Source organism: Pholcus phalangioides, unplaced genomic scaffold, assembly GCF_987345545.1.
Source record: "Pholcus phalangioides strain wild (caught in Gottingen) unplaced genomic scaffold, Ppha-v1.0 ptg000009l_1, whole genome shotgun sequence".
NCBI lineage: Eukaryota > Metazoa > Arthropoda > Arachnida > Araneae > Pholcidae > Pholcus > Pholcus phalangioides.
The window spans coordinates 10,045,666-10,070,849 of NW_028301602.1; the positions used below are offsets into that span (position 1 = coordinate 10,045,666).

The following is a 25,184-nucleotide window of genomic DNA, read 5'->3' on the forward strand; positions in this document are numbered from 1 at the left end:
TGATCTGAGATGTTCTGGGGGGCCAGGGGTGAAAATCAGATGAAATGGGAGCCACGGCATGTGGTGAAGGGGGGGGGGGCACAGACGGATATGGAGAAATAAAGCTTCCAAGTAAATATATACTGGGAAAAAATGTGACTATTTTCAGAATCCAGCAGCCCATGGAACATGGGCCATCTTAACCCATGTGGGCATGACTTGGGATCCAATTCCTACATGGGTATGGCATTGCTTGCTTCCTATTGACTCACGTCCACAGGGAGCATACATGATGAGATCTGGTACAGATATTTTTGAGTATAAATATAAGCTGTTACGGTTACTTGCAGTTAAGTTTTGGGAACGTAAACATTACTTTTCTTAGGACCCATGATGCTGAGACGCTATGCAGAGACCCCCCCCCCCCCAAGAAAGAAGCTCATTCAACTTTAGCCTAAATTGGGTGCGGATTTATAGTGATGTGTCGGGAGGTGTGATTTATTGTGCAGGTTCGTTGAATTGTCCCGTATATTTTACAGAGACCAATTTACCCCATGTAAGTCGGCTTCTGGGACGGATGATAGCCACTTCCCCCCACCTTCTCCCTCTCCCGTGTCTGGCCCAGGGTTATAAAGATAAAACATATTAAAACAAAACTTTCGTTCATTATAAAATTAGTTTTCATTGAATTCAATTCAATAAGTAGAAAAGGTCTGGTTTCTGCATTAGGAGGGGGCTGAGTAAGACATGCGGGGGCCACGAGAAAAAATATGGTATAACGGGGGAGGGGCGGCCCATTGGATAAAAAAAGGTTTAGAATCTCTTGTTTAAGGTGCCATTCCTTGGCATTTTTTTATTCTTGTGAAAATATTGAACTAATGTTCATGAACTAGAGCAGTGGTTATTAATAATGGACCACATGGTCCCCTCGTAGTGCTAGGACAGCGTTTCTCAATCTATGGTCCGTGGACCACAGGTGGTTCACGACTATAGTACAGGTAGTTCGCAGTCAGACTTGAAAATTTTAATTCTAATTGAATGAAAAATGTTTTTTATTGATACAGTGGTATTCTTATGGATTCAAATAAAAATAAGAGATTCATACTTTGAGTAACCATATCTAATCGAGAAAAATACAGTAAATCGCAATACTAAATATGGAACAAATTGTAGTCAAAAAATACAATTTACGACAAATTTGCTGTTAATTCCCAAGATTTTGTTGAAGATTGGGGAAAATAAAGTACTGCTGTAAATCCCAGTTAATTTTTATGTATTTCAAGAAAAGGCATTCATCATGGGGGGGGGGGGGAAGGAGGACCATTTTCTTTGAAAAAAATACGGGAAACTGATCTGAAGTACGGCAAAGTAAGAGATATTGCCAATTGCTCCCTTAAACATTGCCACAAGTTGGAAAAATCACTAGTTGTTGCTGAAATAGCTGAAAATTATAAATAAGTGGAAAATTAAGGACTATTGTCACTCGCAGGGAATTGAAATGTAGTTCACGGAATAAAACTTTGATCATGACAAATATGTGAGAGAGAGATAGATCACACAATATTTATAATAATATTCAATAATTATCGAATAATTGATCAACTTGCCCAAGAATATTAAGAATATTCAATAATTACCATAGTATAATTTATAAGTTATGAAAGTCATCTTCATTTACCATTTTTTAAGTAAAGTTTACAAAGCCGAATAAGCTTTGTTGAAAAAAACAGGACAATCGCATAAAGTCGGAACGGACAAAAATGCAGGAATGTCCCGTAAAATACGGTACACGTGGTCATGCAACACGTGCTGTAAGTTAGAGGTCCGTCGATGAATCTCAGATATTTTACTGGTCCTTCGGTTCTGAAGGATTGAGAAACTTTGTCCTAGGATATTCTGGGGTCCACCAAGAGCTAAAAACTATACAAATTTAGATGTGAAGAAATAAAGTTTCCAAGTGAAATATGGTGGGGTAAAAGGTGTTGCTATTTTAAGAATACGGCAGAACTGCTCATAGAACCGAGGCCATCTTAACGCATCAGACCATTCGGTCAAGCTCTAATGTCTGTATACACATAGAGGGCCTACTATTATTTTCGACATTAAATATTTATATATGCAAAAACATGTAATCTGTTACTTCCGGCCAAAGGCTCTATGGGGCTCCAGAACATTATTTTACCCCTTTTTTCGCTCATGCTCTTCCCTCTGGACCGCTTTTTTATTTTCGTGACTTTCATGTTTTACACAGGGCCTTTCCAGGTTGTAAAGCCTAATAAATCCTTTCTACTTTATTGAACAGATATTTGAGTAAATTTATAACACCCAGAATGACATCTCCAGGCCGATGGATGTCCAGTAATTTTTTATCTCTTGTGAAGTTTCTATGCAGAGCCGTTCTAAAATAAGGGCCGATTTGATGAAGTCAGTTTATGAAATACATAATAAATTTATTTTAATCCCCTTTGACGGCCTCTAATATTTTGTGGCCCAGTGCAGCTTCATCCAATGCACTCGACAAAGTCCTTAAGTTTAGACTTGAGTTTTTAGAAATTTGAACTCAAAGAAATACGTCTTGCAATTACTTCACTAACAAATATCCTTGTAGACATGAGCTTCCCCAAGCTACAGCTTTTGATGAGCCTCACACAATAAATTTTAGCGGGCCTCTATATTGCTGTTTTAGTAAATTTGTGAAAAAAAATTACGACTTTATCCCGCTCGGGAAGAGTCTCTAGGTTATGTTTCCCTTTCATTTATGCGGGGCATGGATACTATTGTAGAAACTTACAAAATGTGCATTTCAAATGCCCTGAGAGTGAATCAATGTTTACTAGTAATTTTAACCAGAACATGGTGGTGATGACCTATTCAGGAATACTGATTGGTGTGTGTATATAGTTATAAGTAGAAATTAATCTATACCCAACCACTTGTATAGCCAATTATATAGCCAAAAGAGAGAAATATAGCCATTCGAAAATTGGGGCAAAGGATTCGCAGCTGTTAAAAGTCTGAGAATCTCTTCCTTAGGCCGATAGTTCTCAGAGTGTGCGCCGCAACTTCCATGGAAGCACCGAACTTTCCACCGAACAAAGTGTAGTGCTGATTCCAAGATATCAATATTTTCCTATATAGTGATAATCAGTAATGAGATTTTACGTACGTTTAAAACCACGGGCGTTGGACTTAAAGAAATACGTCATTCATGAAAGTCGTGTATGTCAAAGGTTGATAACGATTACCCTGAGGCATGGGCTCTCAAAGTATGCGTCGCGGTTCCGGAGGGCGCCGTGGCGAGATAGTAATATCGATGTATATATGGTGGTTCGGTGCTTGTGGTAAAAAGTGGTTCCTTATTAGACTATTCTGGACATCCGCCGAAAAAAAAAAAAAGCTTTGACTAGGGTAAGGGAGCCGTGGGTGACAAAAGTTTGAGAATCAATGGCGTAGAGCAGCGGGTCTCAACCGGAGCCCTTGGAGCTCCGTGTGCGGGTATTTCCCAGGAACTTCCGAGGTAAATAAAATAAATCAGTAAATTTGATGAATATATGATGAAAAAATAGCCCTATGGAACTCCGCCATAAAAGTTATATACTAAAAAGGGCTCCCGAGTAAAAAAAATTTCGAGAACCGCCTGGTCCTAGGGGTTCACGTACCATTGGTTGAGAATCACAGAACCATTAAATCAAACCGAAAAAAAAGAAGAATATTTCAAGACCTCATTCAAGCTACCGTTCGTAACAGTGATGATGATAATAATAATAAATAACTGGATATTATTTCTTTTAGAGAGGAAAAAGTAGCCGAAAGTACAAATGAGCAAAGACAGGCGGGAATCGTAGAAATATACGTAGTATATTTCTTTTATAAAAGTAAAACAAACGTCTGCTTGGATATATGTTTCAGTCAAAAATGTGACAGAAAACCGTAAAGTAAAGCTTAAGAGATAAAATAAAAAGAGCCCGTGACGGCTGTTGAATTTACTATCAACATTTTATTTTACTTATTTTTGAAATATATATTTTTATTCTTTTTTTTTTCTCCTCTATTGCACTGATAATTGGCAGAAAAGCAAGGTTTTCCTCTTTTCTCTCGTGTGAGTCTCTTTCTGTCTCCTCCACTTCACCGAGTGTGTATAAAGTCACTGCTATAGCCATCATCTATCGTGCTTCTCTATCACACACACACACACACTCACATAGAACAACTGGTCTTTTCTGTGTGTGTAAGGCCGTTTCAATGTACCGCCGTCTCATCATTACCGCAAGTCGTTGCGAACTGATCACTATCTGGTGCTGCGACGTGATCAAAGCACAGAGAGACCTTTTCTGAAGGGCGGCTTCTGCACCTGATAGGTGTCACACGCTCACATGCCTGCCATGTTCTCTTCTCCCCCGTCACATCCCACACGCTCGATCTCTTTAACTATGAGATAGATAAAGAGAGAGAGAGAGACATTGTGTGACAATAGAAAAATCGAGTGATTTTCTAGAACAACGTGGCCTTAAAAATGCGTAAAAACGGGTCACATAAATGGGGGGAAAAAAAGGCGAGACTCTCGAAACCTTTATTATGAGGCTCTTCCGCCTGAACATGATTGTATAAATCCACGCCTTGGTGAAAGGTGATTGTCGTAGGAAATGAGGTATGGATCGGTTCAAAAGATGGGGTCAACGTTAATCGGTTGAAAACAAAAGCTCATTAAACCGATCGTCGATGATCTGATCGGATTGGGTGTCTTTTAAAATGTGATGGTTCATCATTCACGTTGTTATCAGCTGTGAAGATTGGGTAGGGTTATGGTTGGTGATCTGATCGATGTAGGTGTCACAAAGATGTCAGTTTCGTTACCGGGACCAAAAGGAAAATAATGTCGTGGTCAGGATTAGTTTAACGAGTATGAAGGTTCGGGCTCTTTTGAGCCCCGTATATAAAGTAATAATTAAAGTTGGAAAAAAATGAGTTAGCGTGCAAAGATAGATGGTACAGTGAAATCTCGCTACAACGATACTTGTTATAACGATAAATCCTTCTGCAACGATATTTTTTCCAGTCTTGTTTGGAAATGTCTATATTCCTACCTCTTGATATATCGATAATCCCTCTACAACGATATTTTTGGTTTCGAAATTAATTGAGTTTGCAAATAATGGATATTCAGAATTAACAAAAATTTATAAGTAGTTAAATTCAGAGCTAATGAAAGATATACAGGGTGGGCAAAAAGTCCGTAGAAATTTTAAAAATCAATAAAAACTGGAAATATAACCACATAACCGAAATAAAAAACAGTTTGCAGGGTTAGCATCGCTAGGTCAAGGGAATTTTTTTAGACAGAACTCCCCCCCCCCCCAAAACAGCCGATAGGTGGCGCTGGTACGAGACTTCAGTGGAAATATGCAAACGAGACGTTTATAAGAACTTGCGCTCCTAATCCACAATCAGTTCACCGTTATAAACCGTGTATGTGAACAAGGATGCTGAGTGCGAAGGATAAAGCTTTGTTGGTGAAGTTGTTTTACGTTAACCAGGAATCAGCGACCATTGCCTTGCGTAAATTCCGTGTTCAGAAGAGTGTGAGGACTGGAAAAGCAATATTCCCTGAGATATTCGAATTAAAAAAACGGAGGAAAGTTGGGAAAAAAACCAGCATTAAAAATGCTGGTATAAAACGGTTTTCCCGCATTTTTTTAAATTTAATCTCAGTTTTTAATCTCCGCCGTTCAGATTAATCAGGTTAATGTTTTCGATATATGAAAAAAAAACCGAGGAAACGCGCTTACTTTTGCTAGTCTATTATAACCATCAAGTCATATCCAATTGTTCATTAGACTTCCTCTAAACCAGTGGTTCTCAACCTTGGCAAGCCCACGGCCCAGTTTCATTCATTTTTGTGAGTGGAAAGCCCAATCAAACACAAGACCAACGGCAAATGAATGAGGAAAAATGAAACGGCTGATCATTCGCGGCCCGGTATGATTGATGTCAGGGCCCGGTACTGTGCCGCGGCCCGGTGGTTGAGAAACACTGCTCTAAACAGACTCCTATTAAACTCTCGATCAGCCTTTTAATTCATTGATAATCTTATTTCAAAAAAAAACATACAAATATCGAAAGAAGAACGTTTCGAAAGAAACACGAGAAAGAAAGAGAAAAGTAGCTAGAAATTGTGTAAATGATTGCAAGAAAAAAAAGCGCTTTGTTTTCGAACTTTGAATAATGCAAAAGGGTGACAACAACAACATCATGATAGCAGTTATGACCCATTGTGAAATTTTTGTTTTTAGCTTCTTAGTAATTCCGATGAGAATCGTGTGATTCTGAATCTCTGTGGACATCTTTGTCCAAAATAATAATAACACTTCTTTCCAGAAGTTATTACAGAGAAGAAGAAGAAGAAAAAAAATTAAAAATTTCCTCAACTTCTGGAATTTTTAACATTATATTTATATATACCGTTATCGTATTTTTCTCAGTATAGCTCTCGAAACAAATGATCGCTATTTATCATCCGATCATTGTCTAGACTCTTAAATTCATGTCATTATTACTATTATATTGTTAAATTATTGCCTACAACATCACAAATAAATATGTGTTTAAAAACAAAGATGGAAAGTTCGCAGACACATTCATTGTGCCTCATTTTTTTGTTTAAAATATAACGATGTAAATATCTATGAACGATGTCGTAGGACGAGGTTGCTCAACCCTTCAGGAGTATGAGGGCCACTTCATCGGTTTGGATAAGTGTCGCGGGCCACTAAATTTTGCGACAGCCACTTGAGTGATCAGTGAAATCTGCCGCGATAACGCAAATGATCTGGAACTGTGAAGCGGACCACCTAAGTGAGCTAGAAAAGGGCCGTGGCCCACCAAAGTGATCTATAAAATGGCCGTGGGCCGCCTCAGTGATCTGGAACTGCACCGTGGGTCACTTAATTGATCTGAAAACGTGCCGCGGGTTGCCTCAAAGAAAATGTGCTGTGGCTGACTTTGGCAGTCTGTGAAAGTTCTATGGGTCACTTAAGTGATCTGTAAATGTGCCACGGGCCACTCTTATTAATTGATCATCTTCGTGGGTAACCACTGTTTAACGAGTAACGGGTTTAAAGTACTTCTAAAAGTGGCGGATATCGCCCCTCGGGGGACGATGGGACAGAATGGCGGGGCGCGAGAATTTTCAGGTAGAACATGAAATTCTATGGGACTTCTTAGCAAAAGTGTCGATTTTTTCTTTTAAGAAGTGGAGGATGCTGAGCCAAAAAGTTTGGAAGCCTGGTTTAGACCTTCAGGAAAAGCTCTAAAGCAGTTTCCCAACCCTTTTTGTCCCATCGCCCCCAACGCAATCCAACCCATAGGAACCCATGTTATACTCGTATCTTCTACCGCCCCCGGAGGGGTCGTTAACGCCCATGTTAAGAATCACTTCTCTAAAGAGACATGACTGGAGACTAACCTTGCAACAAAAAAGTAATCATGCTCTTGGTCAGTGGTTCTTAATCGGGAGTGCAAGATGGAAATAGGTTAAGAACCACTGCTCTAGGTCAACGTGGACCATGTTCCATCATGTTCCATCCGAGCTAGAGCATCAGAATCGACTTGAAACTGCACATTATGGTCTACGCTAGCTTTCGGATACTGTATAGAAATTAAGACAGTTATCGAAACCGTGAAGCCCCCCCCCCCCCATTATCGCACCTGGCTCCGCGTCTGGGCTGAGCTCCAGGGCAGCCCTGGAAGCTATCTCATTTTATCCACGTGACAATATGATGAGCATTAAAAAAGACATGCGCTTGAAACCAGGGCCGCAACTAGATGTTGTCACTAGTCACGCGGGACAAGTGTGCATTTTGGCACCCCCTTGTAATGTTGAAGGAGAGGTTCGAGAATAAAATTTGCTCCCCTTCTGATCCAGCGCCCGGGGCACGAGACCAGCCTGATCCCCCCCCCCCCTAGTTGTGCGGCCCTGCTTGAAACCCCTGAGAATCAACCCGAACCCATTCTCAAAACCAACACACATAGTTGGTTATCTTTTTTTAAAAAAAGACTTCACCTGAGAGATAAAGAGTTCGGCCCAAAAATAAAGAGTATTCGGTTTCTTCCCCCTGACCATCATTTTCCCTCGTATATTGTTTTCTCCCTCGCTTAATAGCTCTACCTAATGTCAGTGAGGTCAAGATCTTTTTTTTTTTCCACCCATTTACAAAGAAATCAAGGGACCAGTCATAGACTATGGAACCAGAGAGAGAGAGAGAAGGTAAAAATCAGGAGCGACTACCAGACGTCTAGCCTGAACCGAAACAATAAGAAACTGACGCACACACACACGACCCAAGCAAATAGATCGAGGAGGCGGAGATCTTGAGAAAAAAAAAATCTTACACAAAACAAAGATAAGTGGGAAAAAAAGAAGATTGACTTTAAAAGAAAAAGAGGCTGTGGTTCTCTAAAAAGAAACAACAAGAACCTTAACTACCTGTGGTTTTTCTCGGAGGCGGTGGTGGTTAAAGCAAGAGAATAAGTGGAAGAGAGACCACGGGGTTAGAGGAGAAACAAATAGTACAGCAAATGTGCAGTGGACATACAACATCCATCCCACGAATGCGTACCCATTGATTTGTAGATACGAGATAGTCTTTTAAGATCGTATGAAGTTTACTCCTGTTTCCCGCTGAAACCGTCGTATTACTACTGTACTAACCGGACCCTTGAAATACACGGTAATTTGAGGCGTATAATAACCGTATTTACATAAGGATATACAAACAAGCGGAAGATGAATGGAGCAAGAAGAAGCCGAGGCTTTATGGTGATTGCGATTCTTCTCTCTGTTCTTACTGCTCTGTCTCGCGATGGGTGGCCGAAGATTATCGGAAAACAGATTTTAGAGTTCTACTCAGCCGGAAAATTTACTCAAACTTTCAAGTACGATGTATGCTGTATAAATCAAGGGCAATAGCATTTGGATGGTATTATTCGGTTGTGTGCTAGGAATATTTTAAGAAATTATGAAATTATTATTTGCGTAGGAAAGGCTGGACTTCAGAATTTTAGGTTCTACTCAGCCGGAAAATTTACCTGAATTTGAGGACAAACATGCCGATGTATGTTCTAAAAATCAAGCGTAATGGAATCTTGTTAGTAATACTCGGAAGTATTCAAAGAGGTATAAAATTATTATTTTTACGTAGGGGAAAGGTGAGATTTTTTTATTTCCAAATTCAGATTATGCAGAACTTTAGGGTCTACACAGCTGAAACATTTACTGAAATTCAAAGAAAGTCATGGCAATACAGGGTGGTCCAAAAGTATAGACCTATAAAGACAGAGACAAATACAAGGCCACAACAGGCAAAATGTCCAACGAGGTGGCTGAGAAAAAGATGCCCATAACAAGGTCCGCTTAAAGAATTTGGAGGAAACGTTTTTTTGTGCTATTTACATCTATTTTTTACTTCCATTCTTTCTAACACCCATGTTACAAATCATCATGGCAAAAATGCTCTATTGGCCTGACATCTTCCGCGTCACTAAAGATCCGTGCGTGCATGTTGAAATTTTGTAGTGAGTAAAAAAAAAACTTGAAACTTTCTCTTCCAATTTCTTTGAGCCGTTTTGTCTATCTTTAATAGGCTCAAATAACCCTGTTTTATATGTTTAAATATTTTTTTAAAAACAGGTCAGACTTCTGAGCCAGCCCATATGTCTCTATATGGTAAGAAACAAGGGCAGAAATCTTGAAAATATTCGGTTATATATCCAAGAAATGATTTCAAGAAATTATAAAATTGCTGTTATTGAGCTAAGCGTGCTCTTGTTGGGACACGAGGCTTGAGCTATGAAGAGAGAGACTTGATTTCTTGAATATGTTAACATTGGAAGAACGCATGTGTCAGGGGGAGGAGGCATGATCGAAGTGTTTAAAATTTTCAACGGGATTTTTACGGTGGACCATGAATTATTAATACACCTCCAATCAACTGCTTTTACAAGGGGGACACCTGTATCGATTGGTAAGGGACAATTCCAAGTTGTGGTGTCGCAGGGAATACTTCTCTAATAGGGTTGTTAATAAATAGAATAGTTTACCCCCGGGGGTGGTAAATTCTAACATAATTGACACGTTTAAAAGGAAATACGATAAACACGTAGGGGTAAATCGAGAAGCTGTCCATACTTAGAATAAGACAACCATAAATATTTTTTATGCGTAGTGTATAATATTTCATCCATGTATATATAGTTTTTAGTTTTTATAATTGCATTTTTAATTGGGCTGCTGCATTTTAGAAATATATGACATCCATATTTGTTATGGGCATCTTTTTTTCAGCCACTTTGTTGGGCATTTTGCCTGTTGTGGCCTTGTGTATTTGTATTTCGGTAAGACTTTTTTCCCAAGATGAAATTCAGCGGAATTTTAGGTTATACTCAGCCGTAAAATTTGTATAAATTTGTAGACAAACACAGTGATGTATGCAATAAAAATCAAGCGTAACGGAATTTTGATAGTGATATTCGGAAGAATTTTAAGAAATTATGAAATTATATTGCTTGTGTAAAAAATAGTTTTTTTTTGTTTTCAGGTGAGATTCAGACGAATTTTGGGTTCTACTCAGCCGGAAAATTTACCAAAATTTTCAAGTATGATGTACGTGATGAATATCAAGGGCAATCGAATCTTGATAGTAATATTCGAAAGTATTTTTAAGAAAGTACAAAATTATTATTTGAGAAGAAAAGGATAAGATTTTCCACTTACAGATGAGATTCAACGGAAATTTAGGTTATACTCAGATGGAAAAATTATTGAAATTCAATTAAAATCATCGCAATACATCTATGCGGTAAGAATCAAGCGAAAAATAATCTTGAAAATATTCGATAATATCCAAGATATATTTAAAAAAAATTATACTAAAGTTATTGTATGTTATGGGAAAGTAACTTCTTTCACAGATGGGATTCAGCACAATTTTAGGTTCTACTCAGGAATTTACCGAAATTTAAGGATTTCATAATATTATATCTATGTGGTAAGAATCAAGGAAGATGAATTCTTGGAATATTAGCTGACAACATTACAACAAATATTTTGGGAATTATGAAATTATCATAGATGTTAAATAGTCTACTGAAGACATAAAAAAAATCAGATGAGATTTTTAGAACTAACTCCCGATTTATCGGCTGAAGATAGGAGATATATTATTGCATGTAAGAATGATAAACAATTTCATATTGAAATTTACTTCATTTCTTGAAAGTTACGAGGTTTCGATATCAGTTCGATAAACTTGTATATCTATATGCTTATGTGCTTTTCAAGAATTTCCGTCCCGATAGATCAGTATTTGTTTAAGGAACTTTATATTTTTATTTAGTTTTGAATGATTCGAATATTTTCATAATTTTCCTATCCCCGATATTTCCATGAATAATTCAGTCTCTAGTACATAGATGGGGAGGGGAGAATAAGTAAGAAAAGTTGGAAACTTACAAAGCCGTGTTTGTCCGAGATGTTGTTGGTGAGCTTGAGCTTGTGGAACGATACGACTTTCTGCATCCATTGCTCTCCCGTCGAAGGGGAGTCCGGATGGATGTACATCCTCTTGGGCATTTCCGGATCGGCTTTGCCGGCCACTACCCACCGGCTATTGTGGAACTTGTACCTGCAATCGTCGGCCGCTACGATGTCCATCAACAAGATGTATTTGGCTTTTTTATCTAGTCCGCTCACTCTGACTTTGTAGGCTGGAAACATCCGCCTGGATCGGAAATGGATGGAAAAAAGACAGCTCATGAAATGGACAAAATCAATATATCGAATGAAATTTGACAACTTTTTCACATAAAATACTGTGTCAAAAATATTAATTCTCACTATTCGAGTCGGAAAAAGCCATGCTATTTGTGTAATGATCTGAGTTTCGTATTAAAGACATTAATAATTATCTGCGAATTCATCGCGCATCAATATGAGACATAAATTACTAAAAAAATTGTATATAACACAGGGTAATTTGAAAAAGATGAGAAAAACTTTAAGAGGTGATAGTACACACCAATACAAACAATTGTCATCAAAGAATGCATGGGATAACATGAAACGCAAACGTGCCTTTGCGTTTCAAAACAGCCGCTCCGGAAACGTTAAAACGGCATTCCTGTTGAAATTTATCGGGAGAAAAAGAACACCATGCATGCAAATATAACCTGGGGGAATAAGAAGAAACCGCATGCAAATCTGCATCACAGTGAATAAAAGGTGTGGACGCCAGCCCTGTGAAGTTATTTCAGCGTGCAACCGTTCTAACAGTTGTAACGTACGGTATAATGGCGCACTTAAGTAATACTGAAAAAGCAGACATGCATTTCAGTATGAAAATACTTAACGCATTTCCCCAGGTTACATTTGCATGCATGGTGTTCTTTATCGCCCGATAAATTTCAACAGGAATGCCGTTTTAACGTTTGCGGAGCGGCCGTTTCATGTTAGACCATGCATTGTTTGATGCCAATTGTTTGTATTGGTGAGTACTATCACCTCTTAAAGTTTTTCCCATTTTTTCTGAACCACCCAGTATATACATTTGTATAATGAGGTAATAATATGTAATAATATCAGCAATATGAGAAAAAAAGCTCATGAAAATATGGTTGTCATAGCTTAAATACAGCGACCCAAAAATAGAAGTAATTCAGAAGAATGAGTTGAAATAACTTATGTTATGATACATACGCTGCAAATAAAAATTTGACTGTCATTCATTAACCCTTTATAGTGTGATGTATATTTGAATATACATGACACATACGTGGTCAAAAAACCCCATTATACGAAGCCCCATTCACTTTTTTTTTGTTATTTCAGAAAGTATATCTTTTAGTGTCAGTTCAGCCCCTAAATACGGCTGTGCAAGTACAATACTTTCTTATCTAGAAAGAGATGATTCCTTGTGAATGTCATTTTTTGAGAGCTGCTAAAATTTTACGTGTTCAGAAATTTACAGGAGGGCACGAAATTGAGGGGGAATTTCAAGATAAAATCTATTCAACTATGCTGCTCTAAGCAATATTTTATCTGTTTATAGATAACATTAAAATCAAGGAAACTATATATTTTACCCTTAACAAACCAATTTTAATAATTAAAAAATCCACTCAGTTAAATTCTGTGCTAATGTTTGTTTCGTTAATTGTTTTAATTAAAAACATGGCAGCAGCACCCATTTACAACTGTTTTTGTTTAAAAAAAAATCGATACATTTTTTTTAATGGGAATGAAGAGAGAGCATGAACAGTTTCTCGATTTTTCTCACCGAGTTAACCTATTTCCTCTTAAATTTGTTTATCGTGGGAAATTCACGGTAACAGTAAGTGAACTATTCCATGCATTTACAACCCTGTTAGAATTTTAAAAAAAAAGCACAACAAACTAGCATTGTCCCTAACAAACCGAAACTCAGAGTCAAAGCATTTGAATGATGGCGTAAGATCGATACATGGTCCGTTTATACGAATTATTTACATATACTCTTTTTTTTCCCCCCCTAATTTTTCTCTTATCACTAATATTCCTCGCAAACAATTCCCAATCTATTTAGATCCAATAAAATAGTAAACAGCCATATATAAAAATAGAAAAGCAAAGAATGAGGCCTTTATTACAATGGCGATCGATCGATCGATCTTCCAACGCATAAAGAAAACATCTTTAATTTCAAAAAATCAGTCTCTTCATTCTATAAATCAATCAAATAAAATCCTATATTTGGAATTATTAGTTTCTGAATCAAAATCCCATCTATCAAGACGATCCCTGTACCGAAATTGACAAGCAGTTTCAGCTCGACGACGACGACAGACATTTAAGAACTCATCAACCCCATGAAATAAGGTTGATGAACCACGAATAAAAACCGTTTGATTTCCGAGACCGTTCCTGTCTCTTTTAGGCCGGGATTACACTATAAAAGTTTGATCTTTAAACTATTGATTACCGCTTTCAGATTCTCTTTTAAAGAAAAATTAATCTATTTTATTTCATTTAATCTTCATCTTCCAATCAATAAATAAAACATTTTTTAATTTCAAAATCAGCTTCGTTATACTATAAATCAATCAAATAAAATCGTTTACATTTGGCGTAGCTTATTATAATCAAGGATAACGTTTTCATTCGTGTAATAGTATCACTTACAAAGAACGGAACGGATCAATATCATAACATAGGTAAAAATTCGTTTATAGTTATTGGGACTTCGGATAATGTTATCAGTTTTTTTTTTTTTTGAAAGTCGGGGTTTTTTTTTTTCTTTTTGCGCATACTGAAGCTAAGGTTTAGCCAAACTTCTCATTCCCGTAAGTTATCGTTATCAGTCTATATAGGAGGATAGAGGGTGTTCCGTTCTTATTCCCTTGTTGACGAGAATTTCTGCTCTCAATATTGTAATAGGGCCGTAGAATATTCACTGTGATCTTGATACACGTGAAGCTGCTTTTGCAACGGCCTTCCTATGGTGAAGGAAATGTATGACGGAAACAAAAGCGCTTTCCTTCAGTTCTTGAGTAGTGTTGACCAGATTTAAATTTCTTTTTCCGATAGAATTTCTCAAGCATCTAATGAAAAATTGTAATTCATGATATATATTAGACAGTTCCATTCTAACTCCCTCCTCAATGGCTGTAAAACAAAAATGCAGAATTTTAGCTGATGGGGAGAAGCCCCGTTTCAGAACAGAATTACAAAAAAAAAAAAAAAAAAAAAAAAAAAAAATATGGAACAGGAGTGAACATATTGCAACCAATTATATGGGGGATAATAGAGTTGTGTGTACCGTTTTTTACCAACACCTGTTTACCATCCGTTCCGTTCGACCAAACGAGATTTGTGGTCACCTTTCTTGCAAACAGTACTTTTTTCGGATTTTGTTATCATTCTCTTATTGGTGTCAGATACCCTCGAGTCCTGATGTGATTACATTAAGTGGAGTGCGCCGTATTTGGAACTACTATATACAACGGCGTCTAACACATTAGGGATGAGCTAAATTAGGACACTTACAAGAGAAAAAATGCTCTCCTCGCTCCATCTTTAAACTATTCATTACCGTTTTCGGATCCTCTCTTTTAAAGAAATCATTCGATTTTATTTCATTTAATCTTTCATCTCCCAATCAATATAAAGAAAAAATTTTTAATTTCAAAATCAATCTTTTATCTTATATATCAATAAAATAAAATCATATACAATAGACTCTAGACCAGTGATTCCCAACTTGGGCGTTAACACCCCCTTGGTTGCGATGGGAAGTTGCGGGGGGGGGGGGGTAGAAGCTACGGGTATAACATAGGATCCTATGGGTTAGATTGCGTTGGAGGAGATGGGAGAAAACAATTTCTGAAGAAGGGGGCGATGGGACAAAAAAGGTTGAGAAACTATGCTCTAGACCAGTGGTTCTCAACCTTGTCAAGCCCGCGGCCCGGTTTCATTCATTTTTATGAGTGAAAGTCTCAGCCAAACGCAAGACCAACGGAAAATGAATGAGGAAAAATGAAACGGCTGATCATTCGCGACCCGGCGGTTGAGAAACACTGCTTTGGACTGTCCGGTCTAGTTTAAAAACAATAGTACATTAATGAATTAAAAATATCATTTTTTCACACATTCGCGTAATCATTTATCAATGAACAGTAACATAAGTTCAATTTCTGTAAGAACTTAGCCAACGTTTTACTTTTATCATTTTGAAAATGTGCATATGTGTACTGTACAGCAGTATTTACCAGCCTAGTGGGTGTAGTGGACCCTTCAATTTAGTGAAGGTCAAGACACCGTGGACTCCCCTGAAGCAAAGGTCAGTTTCCAAGATGAAATTTTCCCCATGAAATCCAAAATGCATTGTTTTTCACAATTTGCATATCATAAAAAAATGGAAGCATTTAATTAGAATTTCACAACACCAATGCGTCTGTCGTTCATGCCATGATAGTTGAGAAACACTGCTCGTAAATAGGACATATAAATATAAAACAATATAAATACAAATAGTAGTAAATGAAAATGATTCTCCTGTTCTCCACAGCTGTGCAGTGTACAGGATTTTATGTTTCCTGCAATTTAGTTAGACATTAGAAAGTTTATCTTGTGGAATATGTGCAATATTTTTAATCTTGGACTTCCTTTTTCTGTAGTAAATTTTTGAAACAGAAGATCAAACACAGATCGAAAGTGCATAACAAACATTTATTAAGAACTCGCCTGTACTTCGAGGTCAGGAAATATGAATAAGAGAGCGTTTTGGTATGAAAAAGATGATTTTCATAGTATTAGTGGGGATATGAAGTGAGTACTGTATTTATAGACTTCCAACTTATCCGGCTTTTCTGTTATCCGGCCCGCCATTTTAGGCCGGATAATTCAGAGTCTATCGTATTTGGAATTACAAATTTCTGAATCAAGACGATCCCTATACCGAAACTGACAAGCATTCTCAGCTCCGAAGACGACGACAGACATTTAAGAACTCATCAACCCCATGACGAAGGGGTGATGAACCACGAATAAATACCGTTGATTTTAGAGACCGTTCCTGTCTCTTTAGACCGAATCATAAGCGCCGGCTGCGGCGGGTTTTTCCTGTTAAATTCGGAATGGGTTGGCTGGATTTATACAACGGCGTCTAACACAGAAGGGATGAGCTAAATTAGGACACCTACACACGAAAAAATAAAAATGCTCTCCTCACTCCATCTTTAAACTAATGATTACCGCTTTCGGATTCTCTTTAAAAAAAAAAAAATATATTCTATTTTATTTTATTTAACGTGAGCGTGAAACCAGCAGCTGGTTTGCCCTCGTGTATTCATTCTCATACCAGAGGAACGTACCAAGAACAACAGCTTTGGTGCCGTGTAATATCTCACCACTCTCTCTTGTCATTTTACGAACCGCTTCCAAAGAAAAAAGCACGTCTTTGTATAAAGACGAGAGAAATCGAGAGGTTTTCTCTTCTTGAAAAACATTGGCAGCTTCCTTTTGAACCGTACCGTAAGGTCGTCGCAAGCATCTGAAGAAGAAAATATACACCAGAAGGGGTTTTTTATTTTTAATAGTATTATTATTCTATCCCTTCTCTTGGAAGTGAAATGCCTTGTTTTTAAAATAATATTTGTTTTTAGTTAAGGTTCTCTATTTGCATAAGAGAGGATGACTTGTGCCTGCCTGTCGTGCGTGCTCTTCTGGTGTCCCGTTTTTTTTCTTCCGATTCCTTGCGCTAATGAATATCTTTGGGCACGTGCCAGTATCTTTTTATACGACATGAGAATGTTTGAGTAAAAAAATTGGGTTTAGAAAAAATTAAATTTATGTAAAATATAGAAATCATTTGTGAAATTTTTGTTTCTGTCTTCACAGGAATTCTATTCCGGTCCTTTTTTTTTCCACTTGAACTTTCTGAGGGGTAAAAATATATAAATTATTATTTTTTCTCTTCTTATGAACCGTTTACTCCAGTATTTCACTATACATAGTTCATACGTCACCCACATAGATCAGTGTGATTGAAAAAAAAAAAAGATATTTAATAACAATGTCCACTTTACGGACTCACTGTATGCGAATACTTTCGGTTGATATGAAGTAACATTTTTCATGAAAATTTTTTCCATTCATTGCTAAAATATTTGTATAAAATTTCCTATGCGTTGACCGCGTAACTTCTTGCGCGTAACCCGTACATGCAAATTTTTGGCAACTGTCTGTATCGCCATTAATGGAAATCCAAAAAAATGGAAGGTGGTGTTCGTCACGTTTGATAGGAATAAAGCCGCGTTTAATATTATTATTTTTGTTAAAATTTTTATTAGAAGAAAAGCTGCAAATTACACGTAGCGGTCTATATTTCACATTAAAGAATTTAAAGAATTTATTTTTTTTTAAACCTGTAATCGGTGATTGTAATCGAGAAATCACGAGAGGAAAACAAAAATGTAATAAGCTGCTTTGTTGAAAAAAATATTTTTTTTGAAAACCACGGTAACCAAGTGTGCATGCACTTTGAAAGATATTCTTGGAGCCCTTGTCGAAATTATTGTTGATGGACAGTTTCACTCACCATTTTCGAAATTCGTAGAATCGTTCCAAAGTTTTAAAATACTATATCTGATACTTAAGGCCTAATCGTCTCGGCAGGTTTAATAAATTTCTCTACAAGTATCTCTTTTACCGGAGATTATTCATAATTCCCAAATGAAATTGCTGAACTTGATAAAAATATGAAAAAAAAATTATCACCCCTCTCATTTTATCCAATTTATTAGTTTCACCTGTGCGTGATACGTAAACTACCCGCAAAAATTAAATCAAGTGCTAATAGATGAAAACATAAAAACTATTAGCAGTCTTGTAATGTTGGTTTTCTTCACACTTAAATTAACATGTGTAAGCAAAACCAACATTACCGATCGAATTCATCACCTTTGACTAAAGTGTACGCAAAATAACTGGCAAATTTACGCAATTAATTGATTTATCATATGTACTCTCTAATTCAAACTCAGAATTATATATAATCACCGGTAAATGTCATAAACGCACAGTGTATGAACAAAAGTTACCGAAAGGGATGGTGATCATTTGATCATTTCTGTCGCACCAAGGTCATTTTCTGCACATGAGGGCTAATTAGACTGGGACCTACAATTTATTGCCGATTTCAAACTACAACCTTTTTCTATACTCGCCGAGAGGTAGGTGCGCTAACTCCTCCGGTTAATGATTATGAATAATCGCCGGTTTATAACTTTTACCATAACGTACCTAACTTTAAGCAATACCCTTAGGAATACCCTTGATATCCAGCCATATATACTTCATATTTTTAGTTTGTTTACCTATATAATCAGTGTATTATTAATTTACCTAAGTACACCATATTATTAAAAACAATATTGAATAGGTGCTGCAGCAACAAAATATTTTTAAAATGATTATAAAGATTACGACAGTAAATACATTTTTGGATCAAATGATACAATACAATACAAATACAACGCCACAACAGGCAAATTGCCCAACGAGGTGGCTGACTTAAGAACATCATGGATCCCCGAGCCATTTTTTGGAGGCCCTACCTACTACTACTACACCACACATGCACCCCGCCCACACCCCCCCTCCCGCGGAACCCCCCAACGAATCGGTACATGCGGGAATGTGCGTGCGGAATGATATCAATTATGGTCTCAAAAAAATATTGCCACTTTACAGATTTCCCGATAAAATTTTAAATACCTAAAAGTCGTTTCTCAGATACACATACTGACTATTACTTAAACAGTTATTATAATGCCAAATCTGGTACGAAATTTTAAAAGCTGCAACTATGATTCTCGGAACCATTCACATTAGTAAAATTCAGTGCTTTAAATGCGTAGCTTATAATACGCGAAATAAAGGTATACAGTTGATCCAACTTATAACGTTTTTCGAAAAACCGCCATGAAAAACGTTTTTCGAAAAGCGGGAAATCATAATGAGAATTATTTAGAGTTGAGACCACGAAAATATGCGTCGTACTAAGCGGGGAAACGTTATAAGCGGGAACGTTATAAGTGGTATCGCCTGTATTTCCTGTTTATCGTTGAAACAGCCTTAAGAAACATCTATCACCAAAATATCTACACAATCTTGACGATAGTGGATATAGAGCAAAAAATAGATGAACTGTCAGCGTCACAAACTAAATTTTATAGGATTACGAACGCAAATTGCTCGGATTAAAGTCGATGTTCCTTCCCTTTGTATCCCAAATAAAATATCACGAAATCACATTCATGTTGACTCATATATTATGTTTCACGGTTCATGAGTGTTAATTGCCTTTCAGAGCGTTTTCGCGTGATTATTATTACGACGTATCTTTAAACGCGGTACAACTTCCTGATGTAATTACGCTCAAAAAGAAAAATGTTATCCTCTTTCTCTCTTTTTTTGTTTCTCCCGTTAACAATGTTAGTATAAGAAGTGTATGATAAATAGTCTTTTATGAATTATATTTCTTTGGATGGTTGGTATATCAACCATGAAGCATGAACGAGAAGGAGGAGACACTCATAACGAATAAAGCACCCAAAACGCATGCGCTGCCTCGGTTTGACAATTCTGCGTGTGTGAGACCGCTTTATTTTCTATTTGATTCGCATTATTCTGGTATTTTGGTATCACATCAGTTTTATAATAAAGTGGATTATATAATTTTTCTTTAAAAAAAAAAAACTATCACGAAAAAAACATTGTAAGCCGGAAAACGCTTTAAACGTGAAATCTCAATGAGTGTTAGTGATAGTTGAGATCACGAATATATGTCGTACTAAGCGGGATCCCCTGTATATAATATGTATAAATGCAGTGTTATATCTTTAGTACGAATATGAAATGCACTGTTGCAGGGATTGGTGACAAATTTCTGACTCATAAAATTTGGATAAATCACCGAAAAAATACAGAGAAATCTCGATATAAACCTACTCTACGGGACCAAGAAAAATATCGTTGTAGGAGACATATCGCTGTATAAAGAGGCAGCATTACAGCATCACGCCTACCTAATTTACGCTGTTGTTGATATCTCGGCGTCATTAAGCCATTTTTGTGACCGCTCTTTCAATTCCGGACAAAGTTGGACACAATTTTTGTACATGATTACCGGTTACTTGAATAACAGAATAATTGATAAATTGAGAAGTTTAGAAAAAATTAGACGTTAATTTAGTAAGTTTTTCTTATTAATCAATTTTTTTTTCAATTAGCTCAACACAAATTTTTAGTAAAATAAAATAATTTGTAATTATGATTGAGAATAAACGACATTTGCAGATTTTTTTATAAATGTCGAAAATTGGTATAAACTAACCACTGATTCTCGAAAAATGTGCTGGGAGACCGGGCAAGGGCACCTAGAAAATATTTTGGGGATAAAATTATATTGAAAGTAGACGGCCTACTATAATTATATAAGGCTGTGATACCCAACCAAAGTGCCAGGTGCCAGGAAGCTTTAGGATGCTATCGAAGTACTTTAAGATCGGACAGGGGTGACACAGAAAGCAACTTTGGGAACCTCAAATTTCACGACAGATAATGGATGATATAAAACTTATCTATTGCATTATAAATTAACAAACAATGGCAATTCTTCAACTACTTCAATGCCATTTCACGACATCTTTTGACTGATGATCAATTTCAGCTAACATTAATACACATCAGCCTTGCACTAGTCAATGAAATGTCATGAATTCGATACTTTTCACGGACATGTCAATACTATATACATTCCTTCGACGATGTCATTCACCTAAAAACGTCTGGACGCTATTGTATAAACGCCTTTCCCCCTACTATATAAATTGAAAAAACCCAACCACGTGTGGAGAATGATGGGTTCCGGAAGAACATTCTCTACGTGTCCAAAATTTATCAAGATGTAACATTAAATTCATGTACGAGGAGGGTAAAAACGCAACTTTGCTTCTATATATATATATATATATATATATACACCATATAGTTCAAGCATTAATATTTTTCGGTCGAACAATTTTTTTAATGTTTATAGCCTGGCATGTCTCATGCTTGAAGCTCAAGCTCATCCACAATACATGAGAGTTAGTAAAAGAAAGGAAGAAAAATCACTGGAAATACATCATTTCCTGCAGTTTGCATCGATATGTTATAACTTTTGGGTCGAAAAAAAAATAACAAAGCAATTCGTATATTAGAAACGCTAAAAAAAATTTATTCTTTTTTTCAAGAAATCCAAAAAAAAAATCATAATAATTTCATCAATGACTGACATTTGGATCAGAATCATCTCAGAGATAAAGACATACTTTTAAGACTTGAACCACCAATTTAACGCATGAGATGGAAAACCTCAAGGTTTTGCGATATCTTTCCTTCCTTTTTCTACCTTTTTCTGCCGGAAAATAATGTTATACTCTCGTAAGAAAATTTATATCGCATTCGTTCATAGAACGTTGTTTCATTTTATTTTTTATGGACGCAATATCGGGAGAAGTCAGTCCGTAGTTGCAGATTCACTAAATTCCAAAAACCTATATATATATAAACATGTAAAAACTTTTTTGAAGATTTTCTCTGGACTGAATGCGCATGATAATGATCTTGTCGAATCATTCACGGATGGTTCCGACTAAAATATCCGGAAATATGTGCCGTTTCCTGGTATTGCTAACCAATCGCGCGAGCTCAAGACTTTTCTTTTTTTGATAGTCCATCTACATGTGACGTAGAAATATTCGGCGGATTTTGGGGTAACGGCCATGTTCCAGGAAGAAATGTATCCACTACCGCGTTTCTGAATATCTGAAAAGATCACATCATATCCACTGAAGATTTTTCGAACTCATCGAAAATCTCCATCAAACCATCGCGATTCTGGTAGGACTGAGCCTATTCCTTTCGGAATATTATTCCCTCAAAAGCACAATCACGAAATCCTATACTTTTCTGAATTCGGAAGCATTTTTTTACTGAGTAGAGAGAAACCACTTCATGTGATATACTTCGTAGATTAGTCTTATTTCAATATTAAATTTTTCATATTTTCTGTGTATTTTTGTTGCTTTCCTGATCGTTTTCACAACTGCACAAAGTCCTTCGCGAATGATTTTACTTTTTAAACATGCTATTGAATGCAAGTTCGTCGCACTCGATATTATTTCCACGGAAAATCGATTAACTGATAGAGAATATCAAAAGACGCCGTAAACGGAAAAAGGGCCGTAGAATGATTGTTTTTAAGAAAAAATTCAAAAAATTCAGTGTTTTTTGTATTTTTTGAATTTTTTTACTGTTTTTGAATTTTTAAAATTTTTGTGTTATAATAGTTTGTATCCATATGTAAATTCTATGTACGTACATTCAATTACAATCAATGGTCCCGCCCCTTGACAAAGATAATGGCTGAAGTTGCCTAAAGGCGTGTTCAATTTGGAAGAAATAAAAGATGAGCTGCAATTGCAGGAATTCGATCTGAGAAAAACGCGTTTAAATTTCGTTCCGTAGATACTTTACACTGCCATTTATACACTACTTCTTTCTACTATTTTGGAAGAAACATTCAATCGATCCACGTGAAATTTTTGGCATTTGATTTGCAATTGAATGAAGTATTTTTTGAAAGTCATTTTTGAAAAACTGATGTTTTGAAGTCTCAGAGGTCGTGACACCTCCTTGAAATACTCACCGATAGATAGCGTTGCATAGCCCTTTCTCCTGATATAGTAATAAGCAAAATTTAAACCCTTTCAAAAATAACCAACGAAAGAAATCAACAACTTGCTTAAGAAAGGCCGCAAACCCGTACGTCAATCTGGTAATTTTTTAATGATCTTTAAAATTTGGTAAAAGTTATCGAAAAACCAACTTCACGAATAGCCATTTGCTTAAAATTGTATATTACATTCAAATCAGATATTAAGTTTTCAAACCAATTTGGAAGAATTAAAAACGAACGTAACGATATTTTGTTGTTGTAAATAAGGAGTGAATCAATATTGTTCATACGGAAGACAGGAATGTGTAAAGTTATCACGTAGGCTACAGGGTGATGAAAAGGTCACTGCGCACCTAATGATCATCATCGTGTATATGGTACTATATTTATATATGTTACTGCTAATGCCCGAAGTTGGCCACTTCGAGAAGCTGCCAGCCCAGTTGACACAACAATCCGAAATTCGGGCTTTCGCTGGCCTCTATATTTCGATCCCTACGCATCCCAATGTAGTTATCACTAAGACATCGATATTCAGATTCCTTTGATCGTTGATGTTGCCATAGCTAACCATAATAGTTATGCTTAGCTATGGCTAATTATAAACGGCCATAATTATCACAAAAAAATACGCCAACGCGGCGATGACCCCGAATAATAGGGATGTATGGGGCCGGCTAACGACCGAATTTGAAACATTGGCCGGGTCAACTGGGCTGATCACTTCACGAAGTGGCCAACTTCGGGCTTTGACAGTAACATATACACTCGTAACTTTCGATTGCACCTGATCATCCCACATCACAAAGTCACCAACGGCCACATCACAAAACATCTCCTCACAACTCTCCAGTTGTAAGGTGTCACTACAACAGTGACACCTCACAAGTTCAAGTTCCAGTTAGTGACTTTATCCACAAAGTATTGGCGTCAATCTTCATCATGATCACTAATTCAAGGCTATTTCGACATGGTAAGTTGTGGTGCCTATGTTCAATAAAAGCACTAATCGATCATAACCTAAAATTTTCACACCAACCGCAGGGAAATGTTCCTAAATATATAAAAATATTGTAGTTCTGTGCGGGTGCAGATCAGACAGTAAAACGTAAATTTCAACAACCGAATTCGATTGTGAAATCATTGCACATTCTCTTGTCGTCATCGCCATTGATCACAATTCGCCGATGGCTCTATTCCAGTCATCCCTGGGCCATTGTTTTCCCCCCAACATCACGAGGACGGAAAAGTTCCCGGAAAAAGGTTTGGTTTCTTACATTGCAGTGCAAACATATGATTCCCAAGTGGAATTCCCAAGAGTCACTGTATGTGTGTGTCGTTTCGACACTGTCTTCCGGCACAAAAAAGAAATACGAAAAAAAAAAGTTTTCCCGTATTCTTTCCTGATTCCATTCTTTCCCTACCCATAGGATACATTGCCGTGAAAACAGCAAAAAAAAAAAAAAAAAGGAATAAAATAAAACTCTAGAGGAAAAGGAGTTGGAATGGAATACATTCTACCTGTTTTTACATCATGGGGAGAATTTTTAATGATACACACAAAACTATCGTGTACTTTTCTTCGGTTTCTTGAGCGAATTCGCGTGTATTTTGTTTCCTTCAATTTGTGTAAACTTTTCTGCAAAGTTTGGAAACAACGGTGATATTTGTTTCTTCGGAACTTGTGTTTCGGAGGGTCCCTTATTCAAAAACACCCTCGGGGGGTCAAGTATTTACTTTTTCTATAAAATGCCTTGGACTTTTACTTGACCACGATCTTGCTTCTCTTCTATCAACATTCTACGTAGGATTTCTACAGAATTTATGCGACCGTTTTTGTTGTTACTTGCTCACCACTGTGGAATTTTAATCTTAAAGTATGTTAATAACCGT

General features: G+C 36.7%; 1 protein-coding gene across 4 annotated transcripts in view; it reads right to left on the reverse strand.

The window, feature by feature from the left end:
* Window positions 1–25,184, reverse strand: part of LOC149081723 (uncharacterized) — a 102,535-nt gene that overhangs the window by 45,303 nt on the left and 32,048 nt on the right. For all 4 annotated transcript variants that reach the window (XM_089237143.1, XM_089237142.1, XM_089237141.1 and 1 more), the window contains exon 2: window positions 11,486–11,753. In XM_089237143.1, the coding sequence (XP_089093269.1) occupies window positions 11,486–11,753 (268 nt within the window). The remainder of the gene's footprint in view (window positions 1–11,485; window positions 11,754–25,184) is intronic.